The 27,844-nt window shown below is 58.7% G+C and overlaps 1 protein-coding gene across 1 annotated transcript in view; it reads left to right on the top strand.

Moving 5' to 3' along the window:
* PGBD5 (piggyBac transposable element derived 5) overlaps window positions 1-20,853 on the top strand; it is a 70,802-nt gene extending 49,949 nt beyond the window's left edge. The window contains exons 3-8 of the mRNA XM_054576475.1: window positions 2,188-2,322; window positions 13,984-14,164; window positions 15,730-15,927; window positions 17,409-17,514; window positions 18,809-19,022; window positions 19,502-20,853. Coding sequence (XP_054432450.1) covers window positions 2,188-2,322; window positions 13,984-14,164; window positions 15,730-15,927; window positions 17,409-17,514; window positions 18,809-19,004 — 816 coding nt within the window. The 3' untranslated portion in view covers window positions 19,005-19,022; window positions 19,502-20,853. The remainder of the gene's footprint in view (window positions 1-2,187; window positions 2,323-13,983; window positions 14,165-15,729; window positions 15,928-17,408; window positions 17,515-18,808; window positions 19,023-19,501) is intronic.
* Window positions 20,854-27,844: the final 6,991 nt, after the last annotated feature.

Here is a 27,844-nt window from a genome sequence, read left to right as displayed (position 1 = left end):
CAGAGTCTTCAGAAACCTAACAGCTCCCAGAATCCATCAGTAACCCAAGCAGCTGTGTGTGCATGTGCATGCCTACGCGCATGCGCCTACACACACACACACAGGCAAAATGGGGAGGCACCGCATTTCCTCACAATCGGGGCCAGGTTAATTAGACTTCATTCAGGAGGCATTGTGCAAATGCATAAAGGGGCGCTTCATCTCTCCCCTACTCTGCCCACTGCTGCACCCCAGAATGAGCTTGTCCGACACGGAGATGCTCGGGAAGTACAGCTGCTGATGGAAATGCTGACGGCAGCCTGCAGTCTGGTGGCAGCAGTGGAGGAGGAGGAGGAAGGGCACGAGGTTTCCTGGCGGAGTCTGGAGCTGGGATGGGCGCACTGCTCTGGGCTGCGTTCAGTGATGACCCGCTCAGAATTCATTTACTGCCGATAGAAAAGAGGGAGACGGCAGCGAGGCCCAGGAACCCTTGCTGGCCCTTCTGCGCTGCTGAGGCATGTGATTTGCAACTGATTACACGTTCAATGCAAGTGGGGTGGAGGCACGCCGGCTTCCAGAGGGCGAGAGGGGCCGCGAAGCGCACCTCTGCGTCTTCCCTTGCCCTTCGCTCCCCCGCGCCAGGCGCTTGCCTGTTTTGCTAGAGTGGTTCCCAGTGGGGCTCTGATGGTTTGCGAGCCACACGCAGCCGGGGAGTTCAGGAAGCAGGCGCGAGGGCCTGGGCGGCACCTCACCAGGCAGCCCCCCATGAGCGGGAGACAGGGAGGCCGGGCCTGTACCCCTTCCAGCAACAGAAAGGCCGAGGAGACCAGTGCACACAACCAAAAATGGATGCTACCAGCGGTTATGGTTTTTTCATGGGCTCCAGGTAGCATTAATGAAAGAATGGAAGGCTATGGTAAGTATTAACCTCCATTCTGCCCTTGGGCCAGCAAGTTCTGACACCACCTGCGAGCAGGTTGGAAAGGCAGACATTTGAGCCCTGCCCCAAACTTACTGAATCAGACTCTGCATTTTAGTAAGTTCCTGGGTGACTAGTTCGTTTGTTCCAAAGTCGGAAAGGTGCTGGTGGAGAGCCAGGGTGGGTGACTTTATCTGTCAGTGGCCAAAGAGTAAAATTTTGGACTCTGTGAGCCATAAGGTCTGTTTCAATGTGTCAGTTCTGCCATTGCAGGCCGAAAGCACCCATCCACAGTGCATAAGTGAACGAGCGTGGCAGGTGCCAATAAAACTTTATGAACAATAGGCAGAGAGAGAGGGCCAGACCCCAACTGGCCCCTGACCCAGAGCACCTTGCTGAGTTCTTGGAATCCTGTGATTCCTACACTCTTCATTTCAGCGGACTACATGCGTGCACACCGATTCATAATTAAGCTTGAGTTAGGATTGGGAAGTGGAGCAGGGTCCTAAAATTCACCTGAAAATCTCCCCAAGAAGCTTAGCTTGAAGAGACAGAATTTTGGCCACCCTATGGAGCCTAATTTTTAAATGCAATTTCTTTTTACTTTAGTGTCTTGTCACTGAAAACTTCTTATCACTGTGTTATCAAGAAGCTAAAATATAAAAGTGATTTTTACAGTCGCCTTAGGATCCCATGTCAAAAGGACGTGGCGACCGGCACCGAGCCCAAGGCCGGGTCGTGGCAGCAGGGAAGCTGGGTCATCCCAGGAACCCAGGGAAAGAGGTCGTAGGCCCACGTGAGAGCCCCGTTGAATCTTGAACACCTAAACGAATTCACAGGGCAGAAGTCAGAACGATAGGTTTAAGTTAAACGAAAGCAAACTTTGAGTCAGTGAGGGAGAGAACTTTTTGGCACTTGAAGCCATCATCCGTGAGTGGAAAGGTCTTTCATGAGAAGAAGTGGGTGTCGGCCACCAGCTGTGCCCAGCGAGAGGCCAGGATCCCTGTGGGGGATCCCTCTACCAAGTGAGTTTTCTGTTTACTGAGTACCTGTTATGTCAGGGCTGGGCTAAATTCATTACATCCAGTGTCTTACTTCTCCCCCAAACACTGGTGCAGATACTGATATTACCCTTTGGTAGAAGAGGAGAGTCAGGATCAGAGAGGTAAAGTAACTTAGCCAGGGTCACACAGCTGGTCAAAGGCAGAGACAGGCCTGAGCCCGCGTCTGACGAGCCCCTGAGCTCACCCCGCTTTCCCTGCGAACCACAGCTTTCCCTCTGCCGGCAGGTGCTACATGAACCCCTGATTGACGAAGACCCCGTATTCATTGCCACGTGCACGGAGCGGGAACTGCGAAAGAGGAAAAAGCGGAAATTCAGCCTGTGGGTCAGGCAGTGTTCTTCCACTGGCTTCATCATCCAGGTGAGCCCTGGGCGGGGCCCCGGGGGCCGAGGGCCGAGGGAGAGTCGGGGCCCTGGGCCCACTGGGTGACCCAGGAACCGCTCCCCTACTCGTTGTGCGTCACCCGGATGACCCAGCTGAGGCTGGGGCTGCGCCGCTCCCCTGAACCCTGGGGCAGTGGGGCAGCCCCCTGCCCGTTCTTCCTACCCGGTACAGCCCCTCTGATTAAATAGCCGCAGTAAACACTGATCAAGACCCAGGCCCTCTCCGGGTCAGCCGTGTTCACCAAAACAATGGGGCATAAGAGGCGACCACCTTGTCTCTGGAGAGCGCCCTGGCGGTGGATCCAGAAGGCCCCACGCCTGCGAGGTCCCCGTCCTGCCTTCTGGTCCTGAGGACGCCCCCGCCCCCACCCCTGCCCGCTGGTAAAATCAGCCCCGCCAGGAGCGTGGCCCTCTGAGCCCCTGCTCCGATCGCTCCCGGTCGACGCAGGCACGTGTTTGCTAAGAAGTGGCCGAGCTCTGCTCCAGGAAACGTGGTAGGGTCTGAGCTGCCAGGAGCAGCTGGGGTACAGGGCTCAGAAGGAGAAGGCGGGGGATGGTGACAGCCGGCGGGGGCGCGAAGGGACGGCTTCCGGCCTGGGCTAGTCTCTCCTGTCCTGCTACCCGCACCTTCCCCATCGGCCACGGCCTTGGTGCCCTTGCCTGGCTGCAGCCCCAGATCCCTAGGAAGACTCAGCCAAGCCGCTCCGCACTGCGTTCGCTCAGAGTCACGGCACGCAAAGTGTGCGTGTTCTCGGTAGACATCTCCGCTCAGAGGCACCGTCCTGCTTGCTGCCTGCGGGCCTGGTGGCCTTCCGTTAGGGCTGGGCCGGGGTCCCCAGCTGGGCCCCCACCTGAGGCAGCCTGTGGGCAGGCGTCAGGCAGCTGCCGGAGCAGACCAGTCCCAGAGCTGACTCACTCTGAGCTTCCAGTAACCCCTGCCACCTGTGTAGTGTCCTTTGCAGGGCCACTGCATGGGGACAGGGGAGTCAGGTTCACTTCGTATGACCCCTCCTGAGGAACAGGCATTCCGCGAATGAGCGCTTGGAGTGCCTGTCACCCGCAGCGCTGTGCCAGGCAATGCTGCGTGGCTTTTGAGTCGTGTTTGAGCGTGTGTCTGTCTGCGCCCAGCACCATCTCCTTGGCCGTGAACTTGGCGAGTAGCTAGAACTCATGCCCACCGGCAGGGGGTGAAGCTCAGCCCCCTGAGCTTCAACTACACCAACTATGAAGGCCTGTCCACTACCCAGCCAGGCCCCACATCCCTCTCTCAGTGTGGGCTCTTCCCGGGGTCTTCAAAATCTATAAAATCCTACCTATAAAATAAAAAGATTGGGTTGGCACTGCCAAGTTTCCTTTTATTTCTAAAACTCTGGGATTCTAGGAGGCTTTGCAGCAGTGTGAGAGTTTGTATTGAGGACCCAGAACTGAAGCTGGCAGACCCCAGTCAGCAGCAGCCTGGCTCTCCGCTGTTGCCAGGGGCAACCTCCAAACACCTGTGCACAGTGCTGGGGAGGGAGCGGCCACCCAGCAGCTGCAGGCTGTCCCACGGCTGGGCTGGAGCAGGCGCCTCCCGCCTCCGTTGGCCCCTTTGTTCCTGGGTCCAGCTGAAGGTGCCACTGGGGCAGCAGAGCAGGGAGGGACACCTGTGCCACTGAGGAGGCAGGAGACACCAAGAAGGAGGAATGTGGCCTGGGGACAATTGTCTTTCCAGTGTCACGTCCCTCTCAGCTCTCCAGGTCCTAATCCCGGTTTGACAGCTTGCAGGCAGCCCGCAAGCAGCCTGGGCAAGGACATGGGGTGCAAGACACAGGACAGAGCAGGAGCTGTCACGCCTGCCCCTCCTGGAGCCCGTCAGCCTGCGAGGGACGGTTTCCTGGATGACGTGGCTCAGGCTTGCCGAGGTGGTGCTGCCTCTGTCCTGTGGCCCCAGGCAGCCCCTTCACTCCTCGGTCCTGAGGGGCAGCAACAGCCCCCACCCTTGCCACTTCCTGTGCGAACTTAGCCAGTCCCCAAAATTGCCCTGGACCTTTGTCCTTACCTGCAGCATGAAGGGGTGGGGCAAAATCTTCAGTGAGGTTCCTTCGACTGCAAGAGCTACCCTTCCCCTCTTTGTGAACGTCACATATGGGCTGTGTACACATGAATACCTTCTCCATTTTAGTTTGTCAAATCCATTCTTCTTCTAAACGACTTCTTCATTGGAGAAGCCTGGTTGCTAAGCCATAAAGAGACTGCGGCCAGCTCTCCCTGTTCTGCGCCTGCCTTCGCTCGCCACCGACCTGGACCTTCTGGCTCCCCCCAACCTCAGGCCTCAGAGGGTGTGACAGCTCCTTGCAGGGGTCCGTTTGGCTGGGCCACGGTGCCTAGATATTTGCTCAACCACTATTTTGCATGTTTCTGTGAAGATATTTTTCAGATGAGATTTACGTTTAAATCAGTGGACTTCGAGTAAAGCAGAGACCCGCCATAATGTGGGTGGGCCGCTCCCAATCAGTTGAAGCCTCAGCAGCAGGAGACTGAAGTCCCCTGAGGAAGAGGGACTCCTGCCAGCAGGCGGCCTTTGGAAGTGACTCTCCACTGGGCCTCCGGCCTGCTGGCCAGCCCTGCAGATTCTGGATTTACCAAGCCTCCTTAATCATGTGAGCCAGTTCCTCAAAATAAACGTCTCACCATAGATAGAAAGGTCGATCGATCGATCTCAGTGTATCTCCATCCTGTTGGTTCTACTGCAGAGGGATTTCCCGGTGTCCACCTGGCTTGTGTGGCCTGTTTGTTTCTCAGGCTCGCTGCCACTGATGGCCCTGGATTCCGAGCTAGAGGTTCGGCCAGTAGCTTCTTCAGCTTCGCCTTTCAGAGCCCAGAGGGCCTTCTGTTTTCATGGGGTGGGGAGGGAGGGTTCTTTTTTTGGTAAGAATTGAGGTCTAAGACAGGTTCCTGTTATTGCAGAGTTTACAAAATAGATGGAAAGGTAAGATCCCTACAAATGAAACCCTAAGTACAGGTTGATTTTCTGTACTTCTGGGGTTCAGGGAAGGGTAATTTACATGGATGGGGTACCTGCTACCCTCCAGGCTCCGCAGGATCCTGAGGTGCACAGGACAGGGCATGCAGGGCGCCAGCGGAAAGGGTGACCTGTGGCTGCAGAGGCTGGAGGGACGGAAGGGGAGCCAGTGTCACCAGCTGCCGGCCAGACACTGGGGCACACCCACTGGGCACGACATAGCCTTCGAGAGGTGTCCTTCCTTCACACATGGGGAGACGGGAGCTCCCAGGGTTTACGTCATCTACCCCAAATCTCAAGGCTGACAGGCCGTCGAGCAGAAGTGGGAGCGAAAGGGCTGCTGGTTCCCGCTCCGCCGGCTCTGCTCCCCGGGGCCCCTCTGGGGGGTGCAGCGGGGAGACACAGAGCCACCGTCTCGGGCGCGGGCACGTCGGAGTGCACTATCTCCTTGCGCGCACGGATGTCTGTGTGGAAAGTATTCCGTGAGCCACCCAGGAGAGCCCGCTCCCGGAGAACCGCGCGATCCATGGGGTGTTCAATCCGCAGTGGAAATCACCAGGGCTAACAGGCGCCGTTTCCCTCCCACGGGCCCCACCGGGGCGTGCGCTTCAGCGACCTGGTGGCGGGCCTTCAGGCTCCTTGAGCCGGGTGTCGCAGCTGTGGAGTGCGCAGGCTGGGTGTCACTCCCGGAGCGAGGCTGGGACGCTCCCGAGGTGTCCTTGCTCCTTGGGCGCAGACACGTTGGGCTGCCTGAGGCTGCAGCTGGTGCCTTCTCGTCTTGGCGTGGCCACTGCCATTTCCAGATTAGAGCGCACGGTGCACTCGAGGGCTGCTGCTCCATGTCGCAGGCCTGCCAGGAGCTGTCCCCGACCCTGGCGCACACTCCAGCCAGGTTTGCAGAGGGTGTCTGAGGAGGACCGGCCAGGGTCCCCGCCTGTCCCCCTGCTGCCTCCCTTGTGAGCTGTGGGAGAGCGGAAGGAGAGACTCACGGAGAAGGTGAAACTTGCGGTCGGCGGGGTGAGCGTGTAGTGGAGCGGTGAGCTCCTCACCTGAGGTACTGCGGCTGCGCACCTCGGAAACCCGGGGGCCTTTCTGTGGGGGCAAAAGGAGGCCGTTTCTGCAGAGACTGTTGTTCCATCTGCACAGTACCACCGGGATTGAGAACCCAGTGCGAATGAATTGGCCAACAGTTCAGTTTATGTTGTATCAATGCCTGGTGATTACATGGAGCCCTGAGAGTCTTTGGGAGAAAAGAAAAGGGTCCATTAATTTAAAAAACAACAAAATTGGTGCAGTCAAAAAGGGCAGGTTTCCCCTGCTTGAATGTGCTGAACGGGCCGCCAGCCTGCTGGGCTCCCAGCGAGGATGCTGGCAGATGGCCCTGCCTCGGAGGGGCCGAGGAGCTGGGGCTGAGGACCCGGTGCCATGTGGGAGCTGTCAGGGACCTGCGGATGCTCTGCCGAAAAAAGACAGACAGGGTCCAGAGGGTTGAGTAGCTATCGTGTTGAGCAGGGCAGAACCATGGTGAATGGCAGCCGCCGCTTCTTGCCCAGTGAAGCGACGCACTCTGGAGGGGGCTGGGCTCCAGCAGCCAGAATTCAAATGGAAACTCCCAAGTCCTTGCCGCCCCTGTGCGCACACTCAGCGCGTCCCTGCAGAGCCCAGGTGGCCTTCTGCGAGGGCGCTCCGAGTGAGGCCCCTATCCCCGGGGTTGCGGGACCAGCCGATCTGGACGCTTCTCTCCTCCCTTGAGTCTTATCTGTGAATCTTCGGCAGATTCTGGGGTTCAGGGAAGGGCAATTTACATGGATGGGGTACCTGCTACCCTCCAGGCTCCGCAGGCTCAAGCACTTCGCGTGCATTATCCATTTTCTCAGCACTCTTAGGAGGTAGCCGTGTTCCGCTTCCACGTCGCGGCGAGGAAACTGAGGCACAGAGACATCAGCTACTTTGCCTGAAGTTTCAGCCATAGAGGGATAGAAGGTTTGACCCAGCCTTTCTGACCCCAGAGCCTTAACCAATAGGCTGTGTTCTCTCCCAAGGAGAGAATTTTTCTGACTTTATACAAGATCCAGAGTGTTTCTCTTCCAAGTTGACTGTTGTTTGGTTGATGGTCTTGCGTCGGCTGTCATTGATTGATCTCCCTCACTGTGAGACACACTTTTTATGTTGAAAGAACTCAAGAAATATGCTCTGAAGTTTTTTTTTTTAATTTGACTTTGAGGCTTTTTTGTACACCATGTGAATGAAATCTTTTGCTCCTGATCTATAACTGGATTAGCTTGAAAAGTAAGGATCAGCATGGAATTCATTAACTAGAGTGGATTTTGCTTGTGGAGTCAGACGTCAGGCCGGGCAGGCATGAGTTTGTCCGTCTGTTGGGCTGTGCCGTGGCCCGGACGCCAGCTCGAATCCTGTCCAGGGTGGACATGGTTATGTCGCAGGGTGGAACCGGCCGGGGTACAAGACATCTGTCACAGGTTTCCCTGAGTGTCCTTGAGGAGGTAGCTGAGAACTGACCTCTTCCTCAGTCTTTTGAATGGGGTCATTTGCCCATTATTTACCACAAAGGGATTCAGGGGTGACAGTCAAGTTTATTGTCAAGCACCCACAGCAGTGAACCAGGCAGTGACTGGATCAGATCGCACCCTGGCCCTCTCCCCAGGGACCTGGAATCCGCGACCGCCCTGACGTGGGTGGGGCGCAGAGTCCACAGGAAGCTGGCCCCCCCGCGCCCCGCCAGCCTGCCATTTTGAAAGGCAGCCTCGCGGGGACTTGAGCTTTGGGATGACGCGAAGGCAGAGTCCTTGCACGGTCATTGGTGCTGAAGGAACAGCTGGGAGCGAGAGGGCAGGGACAGTCCCCGCACACGAGCCCGCCTGGCCACGGTCACGGTAGGAGGCAACGGGAGGGAAACCAGCGGTGGAGGTCGCTGTAAGGCGGTGGCTTGGAGACCTGGCCGGGAAGCCAGGCTGATGGGCCGGGCTGCGCAAGCAGCGCCGCCCAGCAGAGCTGAAGGGAAGCTCTGTATCCGCACCCTCCACCGGGGTGGCTGCCGGCCACCGGCGACTGTCGAGTGCTTGAAATGCGACGAGTGTGACTGAGGAATTGAATTTTTCAGTTTACTTAATGTTAGTTAATTTACATTGAACTGGCCGCATGTGTCTAGTGCCAGTCTAGAGCTTCACTATTAAAAAACCATTTCTCTGCACACAGCTTCCACTTACAGTCAGCGTCCTTGCCAGACACGTGGTGTTATTATCCTTGCAAATGAGAAAACGGAGGCTCAAAGCAATTGCATAACTTGCCCCAAGTCGCTCAGGCCGGTGAGTGACAGCGCCGTGCCCGCCGGGTCCAGTGCTCACCGCCCCACCCCCACCCCCACGCTCTCCTTGTGGGGGACTCAGCTCCTCTCGCGGTCAGGGGACATCGTTTGAATTTCACAGCCCTCGCGAGCGGCCCCCAGATGTCCCAGGCCACAGCCTCTCCCGTCTCCGCGAGCTGCTTCTGCACCATCCCAGCGAGGCTGCCCCTCTCGCGCTGTCTCTCCTGGCTGGGCATGCCCCCTGCACCTGCTCCTTGCACAGCGAGCAAGCCAAAGGTTCAGGCCAAGGATGACAGTCCCCAGTGAATGACTTGCCTGTCCCCAGATGTGCCCGCAGCCTGATTCTCTTCTGTTCTGAAAGAACAGGGTTTTCCCCGGGACAGGAGGGCACCAGAGGCCCAGGGACAGCCTAGCGGAGGTGTCGGCTGGCACATCTCAAGGCCCTCTGAGCCCCTCAGTGTAGCAGCGGTCGCTGTCTCCTTTGGACAAACTGGGGTGGGGTGAGGGAGACCGAGCCAGGCCCTGCTCTCACGGCCTTGGGGCGCTTCCACAGTGAGGCTGGGACAGGGGCCGTGCGTGACCTGCGTCCCCTGGGCGTTGCCACGGTAGCCGCCGTTCCCCAAGGTTCTGTCCGTTAAGATGTCGATGTGAGATACACGACATTGGTAATCACAGCCTGGTGCCAACTGTGATGTCACATCGATGAGTTTTCTCTCCTAAATGTCTACATCTAAGTGTCTAAAAGTTAATAAGTCATAGCCCGTAAAGCTGTTTTCAGGAAAAGTGAAATGCTTGGCAACTGAAAGATACAATTTGCTGCCCTAAAGACGCTGGTGAAACCAGCTGGCGGCTCAGATGGTGAAAGTATCCCCAGCAAACCCGCGAACCCGGGGTCGGCGACCACGGGTTGTGTGAGGAGAGGACAGCTGTGTGCCTTAGTGTAGAAATTATTTGTTACGCTGGATTTTAAGTAGTATGCTCGTTAGAAACAGGATTTCTGTTTCAAGTCTGCCTCGAGGCACATGACCTTGACTAAATTACCAGGTCACCGTTTTTCTTCCAGGTTGTTGGAGCTGCTTGACTGTTTCCCCCATTTTGACAGTTTTACCCCTTTCCTTCTCTGTTCTGGCTCCTCCTCCCTCCCTGGCATTTCTCTGAGCCGCTCCTCTGGGGCCCACGCCCGGCCAGGGCTGGCCCGGCCGCTCCCAGGATTTCTCGGCACCTGCACACGGTGACCCTTACCTCCCTACCTCCATCTCGACCTTCTCCGACTTGTCTGTCTCTGCCCCTGGCTTCTCTGTGGATGCCTCCTACTCAGCGTGATCCCCCGGACTCGTGCGTTCCTCTCTCCAAGTCAGAGCGGGGCCCTCAGCCCTGCGCTGCCGGCTGGCTCCCTGTCAAAATGTTTCCTTCTCTCTTAAAAGCAGAAGGGAAAGGAACAAGCTGAAGTTGAAGAAAGTGCCTTACTATACACAACGGTAATACGTCTTTATGCCAATGCAGTTGTAAAATATAATTTTAAACATTTTTCTTTAGTGGAGGAAGAGGCTGGTGGCAGCGGAAGGGCCCACGCAGTCACAGTGCAATGCAGACACCAGCCTGTCTCCAGAGCAGTGGCGTTCCTACTGAGGGGGGCACCTGCAGCCTTACCTGCGGTCGAGAGCGGGGCAGGGACTTGGGACGTGACCTTAGGGACTCCTCCCGGCTCTGGCTGCTGGGAAGGGTGGCGAGTGGCTGGCGGTCCGAGCTGCTGCGCGGCTGCCCTCGGCCCTAGCGGGAGGTCGGGAGGCCCCCTTGCATCAGATACATGCGTGCACAGTCTGTCACATTGTCGTGTGAAGGCTTCCCTGTTCCCTGGTTGGGCGACCCGTTTCCACTTTGAGCGTCACCCCAACAGGGACAGTAGCAGGTCCACGCCGCCCCTGCGTGCCGTCCCCACCCCCGCTCTGGGAGCATCCACGCTTCCCAAGTGAGCAGAGTGGGAGGGAGGGGACACGGGGCTGGGCAGCTGCGTCTGGTCTGGAAACCCCTTGGAAGGTGCGCCAAGCTTTGAAGCTCAGGAACCTGGGTAACCTGCCCTCTCACAGGTCGTCCAGGATTCACCGCTGAAAGGAGCTTCTAGGTCCGGCTCGCCCTGGGTCGCGGCTGGGAAGTCCGCGGCGGGGAGCCATTAGGAAGACGGGCTTCTCTCTCAGTTACAAGGTGCACAGAGAATCGCAGAAGTTAGACGCCGGGACCCTTTGCTGTCGGGAAGTGAGCAGGGCCGTGGTCCTGCTGAGGCAGGCCACTCTGGATCGGCACGTTGGGACTGCGCTCTCCCGCCCTTACCCCCTGGTGACTCAGGGTTTCATGTTTATCAGGGATGGGGCGTTGTCCCCTGTGCGCCTTTGTTGGTGCATCTGAGGGTGACGTGTGGTTCCCTACTACCCTGTGGCGTGGACACTCCCCCCCTGCATCTGAAGCTCGTACCCAGATAAACACCAAAGGGTGTGGGAAACCTCAAAACCTCAGAGTTGGGAGGGACCTCAGCCACTGTCCATGCAGCCCGCAGTTGGTGTCCTGACCTCCCACGGTGGCCACCTGGCTTGTCCCGGAGCCTCTGAGGCCACCTGTGCAGTGTCTGGGGAGCGCAGAGCATCCGTAGGGGCTCTGGGGCCGAGCAGACCTGCCTCCTTAGCATTTGTATGTCCGTCCTGGCTCTGCCTTAGAAAGATGCTCATTGTCACGCCACTGCACAGCCCCCAGCTGACAGTCCTCAGCCCCCTCCTGCGCCCCTCCTGCCCCGGTGCAGCGCCCCCCATCAGTCACGGCCGAAGCGGGCCTCCACATTGGTGGGTTGAAGCCCTAACCAACCCCCAGTACTTCAGAACATTACTGTATTTGCAGATAACGTCTTTAAAGAGACAGTTCAGTTAAAATGAGGTCATTAGTGCGGGCCCTAATTCAGTCTGAGTGGTGTCCTTATAAGGAGACGAGATAAGGACACAGACAAGCCCAGAGGAAGGGCTGTGTGAGGATGCAGGGAGGAGACGGCCATCAGCAAGCCAAGGAGAGAGGCTTGGAAGGAGCCAACCTTGCTAACGCCTTGATCTTGGGCTTTTAACCTCCAGAGCTGTGAGAAAATTAGTTTCTGCTGTTTCAGCCAACCGGTCTGCAGCACTTTGTCATGGCAGCCCCCGCAGACTCACCGGCGACCCCCCACCCTTCTCTCTACGCCGTGTGAAGTGTGGCATCCAGAGACCCACTTGTGAATAGGCCAGGGCAGAAGAGGTCGGTCACCACCCTTGTTGGCAGTGCAGGCCAGGGTCCCGGGCACTTCCAGCAACTTCCAGTCCTCCACCTCCAAGGTTCTTGTTTCAGTTGTTTTCTAAAGGATTCTTGCATCCTGGCTGGGTGGCTTGGTTGGAGCGTCATCCTGTGCAGCAAAAGGTTGCAGGTTTGATTCCCAGTCAGGGCACATACCCAGGCTGCAGGTTCAATCCCCAGTCAGGTCGCTTACAGGAGGCAGCATATTGATGGTTCCTTCACATTGCTGTTTTTCTCTCTCTGTCTCTCTTTTTCCCTCCCTAAAATCAATAAACACATCCTTTGGTGGGAATATAAAAATAAATAAAAAGTAAAAATAGAATTAAGTGTTCTTGCTAGTCACTTTTTTTTTTTTTTTTTTGCATCCTGTACTAGATGCAGTTAAGTTTTTGAACTTGGTTGCAGCATTTGGCCTTTAACCCTGTTCAGTTTTGCCTGCCTTGGCTGCATGGCCAGTGACTGTCCCCAACCACATGGGGTAGCATTCGGGTTGAGCCCGAGAGGTTCCAACAGCACACCTCCCATCCCCTGCGGAGAATTCTGGGTTTGGAAGGAGGATCTCCTTTTGAGTGACACATGGGACAAAACTCAGGTGAATTTGGGGACAGGCAGTGTGCAGTGCGGTTACGGTGACAGTTCCGGTGGGATCGTTGGGGGAGGACGCGCGGGTCAGAGCAGCCTCAGGTGCAGAGATGCGCGGTGGTGGCCACAGGAGCGGGGCTTCGCTGAAGGAGAGAGTGCGCGTTCTGAGGAAACGTCCTGCTCAGCCAGAGTCACATGGGACACGTGGCAGAGAGATGTTCTAATCTCTGTCCAGAAAATTCCTTCTGGGACTGGAGGCGGTAAAGGCATAGAGACCCCAGAATGAAACGTGTGCCGAGGCAGCTACAGAAAGCGATCTGCGTCACCAAGCCGTCACCCGCCGGGCTCCACGGGCGTTGCGGCTGAGTCTCTGGGGCAGGCTTAGCCCGGAAGGAGGGGCTGCGTTTAGAAGTAGACCCATGGTCACCTGCCCTTCACCTGCCTTGACAACGTCAGGAGCTGTATTTTTCCGAGCGATCGTCCCTGAGTCCTTTGACCGGGGGCAGGCGCCGTGGACGTGCCCGGGCCCTCCCTGTGACCATCCCCGTGTCTGCTCAGTGGGGCAGCGTTGGCGGATTCCATGGACAGTCCCGCCCTGGGCAGCTCCGCGCCCCAAGGGCCAGGCGTGGGCCCCGGGCGCTGGGGCAGGCACAGGTGAGCCCCATTCGCTTGCAAAGGCACCCAGAACATTCTATGAGAAGAACTGTCTCCCACATGAGTAACTTCTCATGGCTCAGTCACCTCTAGGAAGGGCCACACTCTTTGAATCCATTTCCATTTCTGCGTGCACCCGTTTGATGATGTTCATGGGACAGAGTTTAAAAACTGCGTCCTCGGTACAGTGTGTCCTGTTGGTGGTCCTAGGACCTCAGGTGAGTTTTTAATCCCGATCCTGTCTCTCTATGATGTGAGGTGACGGCTACCTCTTCCACCTGCGAGGTGGTTGTCCTGAAGAATAGGGGACACAATGACTGTGGACCCAATTTGTGAATTAAAAGGCTGTATTCAAATGGAAAGCGCAGGGATAAGTTGATCCCCGCAGATGACATAGCCTTTACTTTCATTTATTGTAAACTCAGGTCACTTCTGTGCGTCAGAACTGGGGGACCTGTTCGCATTGGTCTCAGCTGCCAAGTTCATGGTTTGTAACTGTGTCCTCCTTCTCCACCCGACCTTCCCAAACTGAAGAGCCTGGTGCCGAGCTGGGCAAGCTGCCAGTTGGCGGGGCTGCAGGGTGGCCTTGGGGGTGACCTGGGGCCTCTGTGGCTGGGGACATGGGTGGGAGGGGCTGTGGAACCGGTGGCCCAGGGAGCGGGTGGCGTCCCCCTCGTTCCAGCCCAAGGATGGGAGCCCGTGCCCTCTGCGATGCTGGGCCTGGCCTGCCGTGCCAGGGGCTTGCTGACCCCTGTGTGTTTCTGTTAAAGATTTACGTCCACCTGAAGGAAGGCGGGGGCCCCGATGGGCTGGATGCGCTGAAGAACAAGCCCCAGCTCCACAGCATGGTGGCCAGGAGCCTGTGCCGGGACGCGGCCGGCAAGAACTACATCATCTTCACGGGGCCCAGCATCACCAGCCTGACCCTGTTTGAGGAGTTCGAAAAGCAAGGTGCGTCGGGCGGCGAGCCTGGCCCGCTGCCCTGAAGGTGCTGGGAGGGGCCTGGGGTGGCCAGAGTGTGGTGGCCAGCATGGCCCACAGCGAGGAGGCCTTCCCCAAGGGAATGGGCCCCACCCCTGGGGACGCTGGCCTCCTTGGCCTGCGGTTTCCCCAGGAGAACTAACCCCAAGTCCACACTGAAGAGGGAGCTCTACTGGAGCATCCTATGGAGGCCCCTCGTTGGGTGCACGTAGTTTATAGCCAGTGACAATGTCTATAAAATAATTGCTGTTTCCATAAAGGGACAGATTCAGGGGAACTCTGCTGCTGCTTGTGTTTTCTTCTTCCCGCCATGGGAAGAGGCAGCCGGTGCGCCCCAAGCCGAGCAGGTGACACAGGACACCCTCGTCCTGGTGCAGCCAGCCTCCCTCCCTGTTGTGGAAACGGGTTCTTCTTTCTCACTCTCTGGAGTGGAGCAGTTGGGGTAGCTCTGTCTGTAGAGAGTCAAGCGGCAGGGCGCCCTCTCCTTTTGGAACCCCGACCGCTAGGGGTTCGCCGCCGCCCCCTGCGCTGCCGTTCAGGAAGGAAAGGAGTCCCCCAGTCCTCAGCCTGGGACAGGGATCAATGACAGGTGCTGCTGGGAATGATGCTGTGTCAGCCTCCAGTGGGCTGAGAGGAGAATCAAGGATGAGACTGTCCCCAGGTCTTCAGCTGGAGCGTCACCTCCAGGCATCCAGACTGAGGACACGGGCTTCGGGGAGGAGGGGCTTCCCCGTGGCTGTCTGTGGCTGCCTGGCCCACCGAGGCCCTGAGCAGGGGGACCCAGAAGGGCCCGGAGTCCAAGGCGGAACTTAGAGGCCGCCTGTTCCTACTGGTCTCCACTCACAGTCCTGCCCCCATGGAACCTTCTGGGGTGCAGGGGCCACGCTCAGGCCCTTCTCCCTCGGGAAGCTCTTCCCACTCACTCTGCACTTCAGGCTCAAAGGCGGGTGCTGGCCTAGAGCACGGTGTTTGAGGACTCTCTCTTCCGCCGGGTTTAACTTCTCTCCCACGGGGATGGGCCCCGTCCTGCACAGCCGCCCCTGGGTGCCGTGAAGACTGGGCAGGCCTGAGCCCTTGGCCGGTCACGTCTTGGTGACAGTGTTAGGGTGACTTAACTGTGGTCAGGTTTGGAACTCATCTTTGCCCTTCCAGCCATGGAGGTGCAGTTCCTCTCCTATAATGTGGGATGATAATGGGGGCACCGAAGTTTCTAGAAGCGGAAGGGATAACAGGTGCACCTGTTTCATTAGCGCTCTAACAGTGAGAACCCCGGTTGGCACTGTCGCTCCCCTGCTTATGGTATAGCTCCGCGCGCACTCTCGCGTATACCATGCGGTTGGGGAGAGACATCACATCTGGGGAAAAAGCCCCAGGCTTCAGCAGCCTCTTCTAGAGGAATTCCAGAGGGCCCGCCTCCCACGCACCGGCCTTAGGCCGGCAGTCCCGACCTGTCCCCCGGAGCATGCCCGCGGCCCGGGGAACTGCCGGGGCCTCCGATGATGACATCCATGCGGTTTCGCGTCCCCGCCCCCCAGGGATTTACTGCTGCGGCCTGCTCAGCGCCAGGAAGAGCGACTGCACCGGCCTGCCCCTGTCCATGCTGACCAACCCGGCCACGCCCCCCGCCCGGGGCCAGCACCGCATCAAGATGAAGGGCAACATGTCTCTCATCTGCTGGTACAACAAGGGGCACTTCCGCTTCCTGACCAACGCTTACTCGCCGGTGCAGCAAGGTGGGGGCACCGCTGCGTGAGCGGGGGGCGGGCGGCACAGGGCACTTGGGTGAGCTTGGGGTCCTGTCTACCTTACCCCCAGGAACTGTGGGGACTCAGAGCAAACAGTGGGGGTTGTTTCTTTACAGGGGCAGTGTGACCTGCTCACACCCCCGTGGACTCCGGGGGCTCTAAAGCAGCGCCGCAGCCCCAGAAGATGCCAAAATTGAAATCAGGCAAATTAAAACGGAGCTGGTGATGGGGAACCTGCCAGGCCTGGGCCTTGGGGGATGTGGGGGCCGTGGCTGAGATGGGGGACTTGGAGCGGGGATCCTCAGGGAGAGTGTTAGAGAGAGACAGCGCTCCTTGGAGGCTGCAGGACGGCCCTCCCCCACCCCCCTGGGGAGCTGTCGAGCTCAGCCCCCGGAATGCCCTGGAGGCCAGATCACCCGATACGGGCACCTTTGAGCGGAGAGGGGACCCGCAAGCAGCGGGGTCCAGAAAGGACCCTGTGGCCAGGAGGAGGCCTGTGGTCTGGGCAGGCTGACCCTCAGAGCCATAGGACTGCCCCAGGCCTCTGAGGCCACACCCCCAGGGGCGGGGCCCAGGAGGCTCAGTCCCTGGTCTTCAGTGTGAAAAGCCAGTTTTGCTTGCAGGGGGCACAAAAAAAAAAAAGAAAAGGAAAGGAAACTCCCATCCCAGGACTCAGTCTGGGCAGGTGGACCTGTTCAACCCTTGTGTCCCGCATGTCTCTCAGGGTGGGGAGGGGCACCCCTACAAAGCCCCTTCCCTTGTGCTGCAAGGGGCGTGCCGTGTTTACTTCAGCTGTGTCCATTTCAGCCGTGCTAAAATTTCCCAGTCCTTTGAACTAATCCCTTTATAAAAAACCCAGCAGAAGGCGCTGTTCTCACAGTCCCAACAGGCCCCGGGGAGGCCGGGCAGAGGGGGGGCTTGGGAGTCTCAGCCACATGCGCCCTGGGCCGCTGGAAGGAAGCGCTGGCCCGGCCAGGCTGCGGGGGAGGGGAGGCTGAGGAGGCCCTCGGCCTCTCACGCCTGAGCCTGGCGGTGGGACCCAGGGCTTTGGCGTTGCCCCTGGGATCCTGTCCCCTTTTTCCGTGGTGGCGGGAAAGGCGCGGATGGCATGTGTGTGGGCGGAGTTTCAGGGGCTGCTGAGTGCAAAGGTGCTTTCCATCCCGTAGACCACAGGGGCCCCAGAAGTCCCGAGAGGCATGACAGGGCCAGCCTGGGGCCCGAGGGCACCTCCTTGTTCTTCTGAGCCTCAGATTTCACCTGCTTTGACAGAGGCAGGCAGAGCAGGCGGAAGTGACTTCCAGAGCGCCCTGACCTCGGCCTCTGCTGCCTCCTCCTCCCCTTCCCCTCCTCTGTTTTCTGCTTCATACCTGGTCACCCAGGCAGGGTGGACACAGGTACTTCTGTAAGCCACAGGTCGGGCACGCTTGGGGGAGGCGGGTCTGAGGGGCACTGACCCTCTGTCCCCACAGGGGTGATCATCAAGAGGAAGAGAGGGGAGATCCCCTGCCCCTTGGCTGTGGAGGCCTTTGCTGCTCACCTCAGCTACATCTGCAAATACGACGACAAGTACAGCAAGTAGGTGACTCCGCGACTCCCAGCCCAGGGGCGGGGGGAGGGGCCTGCAGCGTCCCCGCCACAGAATACAGTCAGCGGGCGGTCAGTAGTTGCCCCAACTTCAAAATTTAAAAAACGTAGACCCACGGAGATAAACGCTGAGCCGTCATCCTGGCCTCCTGGCTGGGCCCAGGCAGCCCGCGCCCCCCTGGGCACCGGGCCCCTTCTCCTGCCCTCCCGGCCCATGACGCCTTTCCTTCCACCTTCTCAGGTCTCTCAGCAGTTGGCCCAGACCCACGACCCTCTGTCCCGCTGGCCTGACTCCCCTCCCCCAGTCCAGACCCTTGGCACGGTCACACTGAGCTGTGTGTCTGCCAGCAGGGGTGCCTTGCTTGTTCCAGCTCTGAGTACCTGCCCTGGGTGTCGTCTCGTCCGAAGTGTCCACACAGTGTGGGCGGTACGCAAGGCTCCCTGCATGTGCACGCCCCGTGCCGTCCCCTGGCCGAGAGGCCTGTTTGTAACAGGAATTGAGAAACGGTTGCTGTTGAACCCCGGCATGCCTCTAAGTTCTTAGTATTGGGCCTCACCCCCAGAAGAGGGTTGGACCAACCCAAAAGGCAGTCTGGCACCGACTCGGCCCTCTTAGAGGGCAGGCGGCATCTTCTGGGCTTTTTCACGGTGGGGAAGGAAAGTCAAGGACCCCATGCCCCCCGGAAGCTCACTGAGGTGTGGGAGGGAGCATACTCCTTGGGGCGTCACCGAGCGAGTGTCTGCTGCGTCCTTCTCTGCGTCCAGCCCCTCGCTGAGGTCCACGGGGGTGAGGCCGAGAAATTGGCGCTGCTGAGCAGCCATGCGCTGGGTGCCTGCTCCGTGTGGGTGTTTGGTGCTGAGGACCTGACCCTCAGACACTGTGCGGTCGCGGAGCAGACAGACGTGTGGGCGGAGGAGCCCACGCAGGGAGGTCACCGAGGGCGATCTTGACCTTTGGGAAGCAGTTCAGCTGCACAGAACACAGCCTTGGAGAAGGCCTGAGCAGGCAGAGTGCCTGGGGCCCCATTCTCAGGGCCCCAGAAGGCCTGGCTCCCCGTTTCAGTATCCACCGCCCCCCACCTTGTGATGGAGACTCTTCTTCTTTGTCTGAAGGAGAGTTCTCTGTGACAGAGCCTCAGCAAGTGCTGACCAGCGCCACCCCCGACCTGGCTCCTACCCCCAGCTGCCCTGCTGACCGGGAGGAGGCCTCTGGGGACTCTCAGTCCTGAACTGGGCGCCCAGCAGCCGTCCGGCTCAGCCTTCCTTAGTCCCTCTGTCCTTGCAGGTATTTCATTTCTCACAAACCAAACAAGACCTGGCAGCAGGTGTTCTGGTTTGCCGTCAGCATCGCTGTCAACAACGCCTACATCCTGTACAAGATGTCGGACGCCTACCACGTGAAGAGGTACAGCCGGGCGCAGTTTGGCGAGAGGCTGGTGAGGGAGCTGCTGGGCCTGGAGGACGCCTCTCCGACCCACTGATGCCAGGGCCGGGCTTAGGTAAGGACCGCGGAGGGAGGGGAAGAGGAGGGAGAGAGCCCGCCGTCCCGCCCTTCCCGCCCAGAGCTGCCGGTGTGGCCACAGCCTGGGAGGGGTACCCGCGGCCTCCGCAGGGACCCGACGGACCTGGACCGCGATGGCGGCCGTCCCGGTTTCCATTCCAGGAAGAGCGTGGCCTCCCCCAGGGGTGGGGGCCGCCCACCTCGTGGAGATGCTGTGCAAGGACAGGGCGCCACCCCTAGACCCTGTGTGCCACGTGCCTCCGGGGCCGCTGCTGGCCCTGTCCGTTCCGCGGGCTCCACCCTCGTGACACCCGGGGGGCCTGAGCACAGCTCAGCTCAGCGCTGGGGACCCGGGAGGGCTGTCACGACCAAAGGTGCCAGGAGCAGGATCGGCCGTAGCATGTTCTGCTAGAAAGGCCGCTTTGTAAAGATGTGAAGACGTTTGTGACAGGGTTCGCTTTTATGCCGTCTCTACAGGTGACCGGAAGCAAGCAGAGATTGGCTCCGTACCGCTGAGATTGTTCAGGTGTGTACAGGAGACCGGAGGGGTTTCCAGCAGTTGCCTCGTGCGAGCAGCTTAGAGCAGGGCTCGTGGAAGACGAAACCAATCGGGCGCCATTAAAACGTGGCGACGGGTGGGGGAGGGGTTCCAGCTCTGCTGAATGGATGAGGCCTTCTGGTCATGTCACCTGTTTGGCTGGTGGACAGAGAAAAAGGGAAAACGCCAACCATCGCAGTGCAGTGTGATGCTATTTTTTATTTTTAAATATATCTTCAGGTTATTTTCTTACTGTTTGCTTAAGATCTTCTGTGAAAGGAAAATGTCTCCCTTCTCTCCCGCCCCATTTCCCCTTGTGCCCCTCCCCCGCCCCATCCCGGCTCCTTGCATGATCTTGGTTCTGTGTGCTGAGCCTCGTGCCTGTGCCAGGGCCAGAAAGGGCAGCTCGCTGCGAGCACAGACGTGGTCGCATCCTCCAAGGACCACAGGGGACCTGCGGGCCTTCAGCTTTGTCACAGACCTTGTCACTGGCAGAATGACTTCTTTTGGAAAATATGTAGCATCTCTGAAACAAACAGCAAAATGTTTCTAGGGATGGCCGCTTGCTGAATCTCTTCCCCCGTGTGCAGTGAGCAACCTGGCACTGTTTGCCTGTCTCAGGTCGCACCTGGGGGCTGCGTGGCTGACACTGCAAACCCCGCGGGGGACGGGCCGCGAGCCGGCAGCGTGGCTTCCCACGGGGCCCGGGGCTGCTCACCGCGGGACGGAAAGGATTGTGTGACTGCAGCTGGCAGCCAGGGTCCCCAGAACATCTGGGGCTCTTTCTGAACTCAGGTTCCCTTGTCTCCATGGGAGCCGCAGCCAGAGTGGCCGACTGCCTGGCCGTTCCCACAGACGAGCGACGAGTCATTCCTGGAGCTCCATGACCCCCTTCAGCCCCCTTATGCTGCCCCCCCCATTTTTACAAGTGCAAAATCTGTCCTCCTCAGGCTTTGGGACTTGCTCCCGCGTTCTCACTCAGGGGCGAGCAGCGCAGCGGGCAGCATGCCCCAGCTCCGCGTCAGCCCGCCCTCGGCCCACGACGACCGCCCGCCCCGGTGTTCATCCAGCGCCACGGGCCGCGGGCCAGACTCTAAATCGCGTTTCCAAACACCGTCGCCACGTCCTTTAATTGGATTGAAAGCACTTTTACCACGTGGAGAAATATATTTTTAATTTGTGATGCTTTTCTACAAGGTCCACGATTTCTGAGTTTAACGTGTTTCCAACACTTTAGGGAGACCAATGGAAGCGGATGAATTTTCTTTTCTGTCCAAATAAGTAAAAGAAAGAATAAAAGTCTATTTAGATGTTGATTCTGTGTTAATGTGTGTGACCTGGTTAAAAGGCCACACGTCGTGTGCGGCCCTGCCCCCACCCGTCTCAGCATCGAGCTGTGAGGGGTCTCCGAGCTGAGCTGGGGCGTCTGCGAGGGGGGGCGTTGGGCAGACACGCCATCGTTGGTGAGTGGCATGAGGAACCGCCAGCTCCGTCCCTTCGCCTCTGGTCGGTGTTTAATGGCACAACAACTTCCCCCAGGCCCGGAAGCTGGGGTGAGAGCGACTCAGTGATGCGCTGGTGGCAGGGAGATGGGAGGCTCTGGGTGCCGGCCACCCGCATGGACCCCGCACTGTCCCAGCGGCAGCGGTTCGAAAGCCGCGATGACAAAGGTGGACAGACGAGGCCACTCTTGCGGGACGCAGAGTGTTGCCCGGCACCAGCCCTTTCCCCAGAGACCGCGTGAGGCAGGCGTGGCCCGTCGCTGCCCCGGCTGACGGGGAGAGGTTGGACAGCGGGCCAGGTGAGCCGCTGACTCCCACGCAGGCCGGCCGGACGCCGAAGACCGCGCTCTCACCGCTGCCCACGCTGGCTCCCTGGGCCTCCCGGGCCCCCCGGGAGAGCTGGCTGCTTCATCTTCGACTTGTTAAATGTCCTGAGGGGGCACTTCCTCTCCTCTACAGCCTCTGTGGAAAGGAAAGCAAACCTCTCTTCCGATCCCAAATGCTGCGAGGATCTCTGTGCTGCCTGCCAGCGTCACGCCCACCCTTGGGTGTCCTTGTGCTAGACCAAGGTGGGCGCTTCCTGGCTTAACCTGCTGGTGACTGCAGACCCAGAGGGCTTTGGGAGAGAGACCAGGTAGGGGCCTCGGCCGGCCCTGTGCCCGAGCAGCCTGAGAGCACCAGGGAGGGGGCGGGGCGAGGGGCACGGGCCAGCCGGGCTCGGGGAGGGGCCAGAGTGACCAGTCTCCAAAATGCCTCAGACTCTCCTCAAGTCTTTGCCCGCTCACCAGCTCGTTGCTGGTCCTGTTCCCACAGCCCTGGTCATCTGTCTGGGGTAGAAGGCATCATCCTCCCTGTCGGGGTACCAAAGGGAAGGGAATCCCCAGAAGGCCACAGCGCACTCACCCGGGGAAGTGACCCAGCCCCTGCCCCGGTAGCCACAGCCTGCTCTGCGGAAAAGCTCTGTCTCTCATGTCCCTGCCGCTGTGGTCCCTGTGTCTGTGGCCTCTTTGTGTCCCCAGGTGCCTCCTCTCTTTGTTGGGAATACTGGGACGTTCCACTTTTGGTTTCATCGTTTTTCATTCTGTGGCCTGTCTTTGAAAGTGTGTCTAAACCTCCTTTCTAAGGATGTCATCCTCTCCCAATGGGAAACCAAAAAGCATGTCAGGGACCAGTGTGGTGCCCAGAGCTGTTGCTGTAAACCGTCAGCAGGAGGCGAGGGCGCGTCAGCGCTCGCGGCGCCCACCCTTCAGCCGCTGGTATGTGCCCGGCACACGTGTCCCTCTAGGTGCTGGCCCGTGCCCCGTTTCTCCACCATCCAGGGGCGTCCTTGGCTCTGACCTCTTTGGCAGCCACCTGGCAGCTTCCTTTTAGGGCACGGGCTGCTGGGGTTGGTGACGGCTCTGTTTGAATCCTGTGCGCCTTCCCGTGCCCGTGGCGGGGAGGGGTGTCCGTGTTTCCGTTCACAGCCACATGCACATCTTCCAGAAGAGGCACCTGTAAGGTGTTTCTGTACGTTCTCATCCTCACGAGCTACGATACACTATTGCTTGGGAACTTGGTCTTTTGCGTCCACATTTGCGACCCTGTCTTCTGTAACAGACCCACAGGAAAGCGGAACACAATTAGCAGCTTACAGTCAGGTGCGAGGGCCCACGCTTCCTTCAGGTGAGGCGGTATCTGTGGCCTCGGACACAGCAAGAAATGGCTTCTCCTCTCCCCTGCCAAAGGGCCCTATGGCCAATATGTCTGTTGGATCTTTCTCATTGATCCTCTTACTCATTCCCTTGACCAGCCCTTACCAAAGCCTCACCGTAACAAAAAGGACGATGAATGGGTACAGTGTGCTCACAGTGCAAGCTTGGCTGCAGGTGCGCTCTCTGCTTGTTTCTTGACTGCCCTGTGAGCTAAGACCCCCGCTGTTGGGGAACGGGGAAAGTGATGCTTTGAGAGAGAGCAGGGAACTTGGGCGAGGTGGAGCTGGCATGAAGCTCAGTGCCTTCACTGGTCAGTCGCAACCACCCCGCTGGGGGCTGCTATCTGGTGTTACGCTGCGAACCAGCCACAGGCTGACCCACGAAACCAGCACACGAAACCCGGTTGGTCCCCTGGAGGGGGCTGTGGGGGCAGTCCACTCAGGTGGCTCGGGGCTGAGAACCCACCCGCCTGGGGGAGAGGTTTCAGCCAGGAGGGGACCCGCCAGGAGGGGACCCACCGCGTGGCAGGGGGAGCAGTCAATCTTGCTACCGGATCCAACACACACCCCCTCTGAAATTTGGGGTGCCTGACCCATCAGACACCAGACGTGCCCGGCTTAGCATATCCCCAAAAGACGATCATGCACCCTCAGAAGGCCGGAAGTAGCCTGCGCCGGCGGGGACTTGCCAGTGTGCCCTGAGGCCAGCGACATGCGTGTCTTTGGAAGGTTTGGCGCCATGTGTGAGCAACTAGGCCAAAAGTGGTCCTAGCTGTTCAGAGGTTTCAGCCCAGTGTGTCATAAATACAATGTGCAGCTAGGAAGTCCGTGTTCCTTGCCTGCCCCCAGTGATTCTGCTTCCTCCGAGGAAATACAGAACCAGCCTCTCCCTCCAGCCTGATACTCGGCCTGAGGGATTGCTTGTCCCCAGGTGCCTTCTAGTGACCCACCTTCCTCCACTAGGACAGAGCCACGGCTTTGGCAAAAACAGTGACAGAAAAAAATCAATCTGGGCACAGAGAGAAATAGGCTCTGCCCCTGGCCCTGGCTGTCTCTTCAAAAACGCCCTGCGCTTCCCTCCTGAGAGCACCTCCCAGCGCGTCTCCCGGGAATGAACGGAGGGGAGGGGCAGGGAGGGGTTTCAGTTTCAATAGGAAGACCCACCGGGACAGTTGTAGGCATTTGTTAGGTGTAAAGTTAAGATCTGAGATGGTGGGTTGTGGGATTTTGATCGAGGCATTTTGAGTCACTTTTATCTATTTCGACACCATGCCACGGCCTCGATATTGACAATGGCCATACTGATACTGGCTGTAGCAACATTTATCCATACCTACGGGTAGAGGTTCAGCGTCCCAAGTGGGCAAGTGCCCTGCTAGGTCCTGTACCACTTAAGCCACGTGTCCATCCCCGGCCCTCCCCCTACAAGTGGCTGTGTTGGGAATCCAGGAAGCCAGGCCATTGGATCCACATAGACGCAGGAGGAAACGCAGGTGGAGCGCTGGCTCCTGAGGGAACGTGGGGCTCGTCCTGGTCGTCCCAGTCCCCTCGCGCATGTGGTGCGCGTCGCTGGGAGGCAGCCTCCAGCTCCCTGGGGAAAGCGTTTCCCGGCATTTCCAGAAAGCAGGGAACATTGTCCCTATTACAGAGCGGCTCCCACCAGAGGAGGGTCCCAGAGGGCGTTCCCCTGGGCAGGCAGGGCGGCAGGGCACCGCCCCAACTGCCGGCGTGGGCGTGGCCAGGACCGCCCTGCGCGGGGGGCGGGGGCGCTGTGGGCGTGGCCAGGACGTCCCAGCCTGCGGCTCCGATCCTAACCGAGGAGGGGCAGGAGAGAGCCACAAGCCAAGCCCTGACTCCTGCGCCCCTGGGCTCCTGGGCGGGTGAAGGAGGAACCAAGTTGTGACGACAGTCTCCTCCCTCCAGGCGAGGCCTTCACCCTCCCAGCAGCTCGCCTCCCTCGACCTCGAATGTCGCTCAGGTGTAGCAGCCACGGCTGGCCAGGAAATCTGTGTCAAAGAATCTGGAACGATTGTTATTTCATTTGGAAAGTTCAGTTAAGAATCTTCAGGAGAAAATTGTTAACTTATCAGGGGCTGTCCGTATATAGCCCGAGGGCGACATCACACAGCTCTGCCCCCACTGAGCCCCGCTTGCAGGGCATTAAGGTGTACACCGTGAGTTCTGGGTTCTAAAGTCTGCGGTATGGCCCCAAAAGATATGATTTAGTACATATGTCTCATCATGGGATTTTTATTTCTTCAACAGTTTGTTTACATTCGGGGTTAGAGTTGCTTTGAAATACAGTCCAGTATATTGCATTTGCTTCTCTCTGGAGGTTTCGGGGCGGGGGGCTGAGGAGGGCGGGAGGGTATGACAACGGACATTCGTGGAAAGCATCCTGGGATCTGCTGCCGGACGTGGGACCAGCAGAGGGCGCTCGGGGATCTGCCCCAGGGATTCTACGGCAGGTGAGGCCTCCCGAGCGGGTAACGGGGCCCCTGAGGCTGTAGGCGTGTCCAACACCTGAGCCTTCATCTGGGGGGGCCTCCTCCATCCCCCTCCCTTGAGGCCCCCTCCACTGCTGCCCTCGCCACTGCCCTGCCTGCCTCCTCAGAAGGTTCTAGAACCAGAAGCACAACATGGGGTCGGGTCCTGCTTGTCCGCCCACCATCCTCTTGGTCTCTCTTCCCCCTGTTCTTCCGTTTACAGCTCTCTGCCTCTGACTCCTCGCCCTGCAAACGCCTCCCCTTCTCTTTCTTGCCTTCGCCCCCTCTCTTACCTCTGCCCCCCGCCCCGCCCCGCCCCAACATGGCTTTGGTGAGCCACCGACTCATTCCGGGACTTTCCTCCTCCGAGTGCAGAGGGGCAGGTCTGGGTCCTTCCTTCCTGTCACCTGGGCCGGGTTCTCAAGCCTCAATGCCCGTGGGCTACCGGGACCCTTCCCTCTCAACAGTATTAGGAGTAGGGGTGTGATTCCTTGTACACAAGACATCATGAGGGGACAGGCACCCAAAGAAGAGGTCAGACTTCACAAGGAGGGGACGGGAGACCCTTTATAGCTGGGAATGGGTGGTGACGGGGTTTCCTTTACTGCCTCACAGGGCCTAGCCTATCACGCCATGTTCACTAAACTCTCGGCATTTCTTCCAGAGGCGTGGACCTCCTTGGAGCTCACAAGAATCCTCGGACAAGTAACCAGCTACTTCCTGGTTTGAGAGAGGCGACAGCAGAGGGAAAGGGGACTCAAAGCCACTCATTAAGGATACTTTTATTGGGCTCTTCTAAACCACGAAGACCCTGGGGATGTGAGCAAGGACAGGCTTTGTCGTCAGGACTGTCAAGTAATGGAAGAGGCACAAATGCCTCATGGAACCAGAGTAGGAATAGTGTGTAAAAAATAAAGAACAGTGACCGTATCTTCCCACCCACCAGTGGGGACACACAGCTGAACCATGTTCCCTCACCGGGCAGAATACTTTCAGAGGAGGTTGTTACGGGAGACCTGTAGGGGGCAGGGGAGGTCAGGTGCTGACGTTAACTAACAGGCGTGGCCCTGGTTGGAGCATCATCCTGTGACCTGGAAGGTGACACTGGCTCATTCTGGGCCAAGAAGCTGACATCTGCCCCTTGGAGAGTCGTGGGCCACCAGGCACAAGCCCAAAGGTCCTGTCCCAGTTTAAGCGCCATGATGCCGCAGGGCGAGGTGCTGTGACGCCTAGCCAGCCGGTTACAACGTCTGCTACAAGAAGGGATGCGCAGCCGGGACGGCGGAGCCCTGCTCCTGAGGGCGTCGAGGCGCGTCCTGACCGGGGTCAGTGGCTGGCTGCCCCTGCCTCCTGGCCCCTCTCCTCAGGCCCAGGAGCCAGAAGCCGGAGTGGGATTTGCCCTCAGTGGCCTCGTCACCTGGTTGCCCAGCCCTTAGCGACAATCAGACTTGGACAGCCTGCGAGAAACCTGGTGGCTTTTCACTCGCATTCACCACCCAGCAAGATGAAAAGTCTAGAGACCAGCAAGAGGGGACAATTGAGCCCCCAAACGGAGACCCACAGCCTGCAAGAATAAGCGTAATCATGGAGCTAGCAGGAGGGAGTATTTAAAACCCCAGAAAGACTGTTGCCTGCCAATCGACAGCAGAAGGGCCTGGGAGGAGTGGGCAGGTGCAGGGAGTTTTGCCTGATTTCAACAGTGTTGGGGGCGGGGAGAGGAATATTTAACAACCTCGGTTCAATTATCTTCCAAAGCGAATTTTGGTTCATTCTCTGTCTGCCTTCCCTGAATCGGTCCACCCGCTTCAAGATGAAGCCTTTCCCAATCTTCCCAGCAGAGGGCAGCAGACTACGCCTTATGAGCCTCAGGGCACAAAACAGCGTCCAGGCAACCGATGTGTTCTGAGTTGGGGGTTGTGCAGCACCCATAGGCACTGTGGATACAGCAGCAGTAAATCGGCAGACAAGGTCTCTATGGACAAGAGGAGAGAGAGAGAGGACAATAAGCAAGACATAGTGACCACAAAACTATATTGGGGGCGGGGGCAGGGATGGAAAAGAACTTGCTGAATTTGTTGTTTGATATCCAGAGAATGCTTACTGGGTGCTCACCAGGCAGCAGGCACTTCCAGGGACTGTTGACATTGGAGTTTACATTCCGGCAGGGGCCAGAGGACACAGCAAGCTGAAGGGTGCCTGTGCGATACTTTAAAAGACATCACATATTACAAGGAAAGGGGGGAAAGCTGACTTGGGGGTGCTGGGGTGCGGGGCCACGGGGCCGCAGACGGTCAGGCCAGGCTGCGAGGGTCAGACGGGAGCAAGTTCCGAGGACAGAGTCGGTCTAAGCCGGCGGCGACTTCAGGCTTGCTGACCGGATCGCATGGGGAAGCCGGTCCCACCCCCAGGTCAAGGCTGGGGACCCCTGGCCGGGAGCAGCAGCACCTGGAGCCCTTGAGGAAGCGCGGGGGCCACGGGGCTGGACAGAGCTGTGGTGGGGACGGGATGGGGGTCCAAGAGAATGGGAGGCCAGCCCAGCAGGACAAGGTGGCTCCCTGTGCGGAGCCTGAGAATGAGAGGGGATATGGGCCAGCCCAGAGC

Source organism: Pteronotus mesoamericanus, unplaced genomic scaffold, assembly GCF_021234165.1.
Source record: "Pteronotus mesoamericanus isolate MK-2021 breed Mesoamerican mustached bat unplaced genomic scaffold, CSHL_Meso_final contig_347, whole genome shotgun sequence".
In the NCBI taxonomy this organism is placed as follows: Eukaryota; Metazoa; Chordata; class Mammalia; order Chiroptera; family Mormoopidae; genus Pteronotus; species Pteronotus mesoamericanus.
This window is presented reverse-complemented; position numbering and strand designations above follow the sequence as displayed.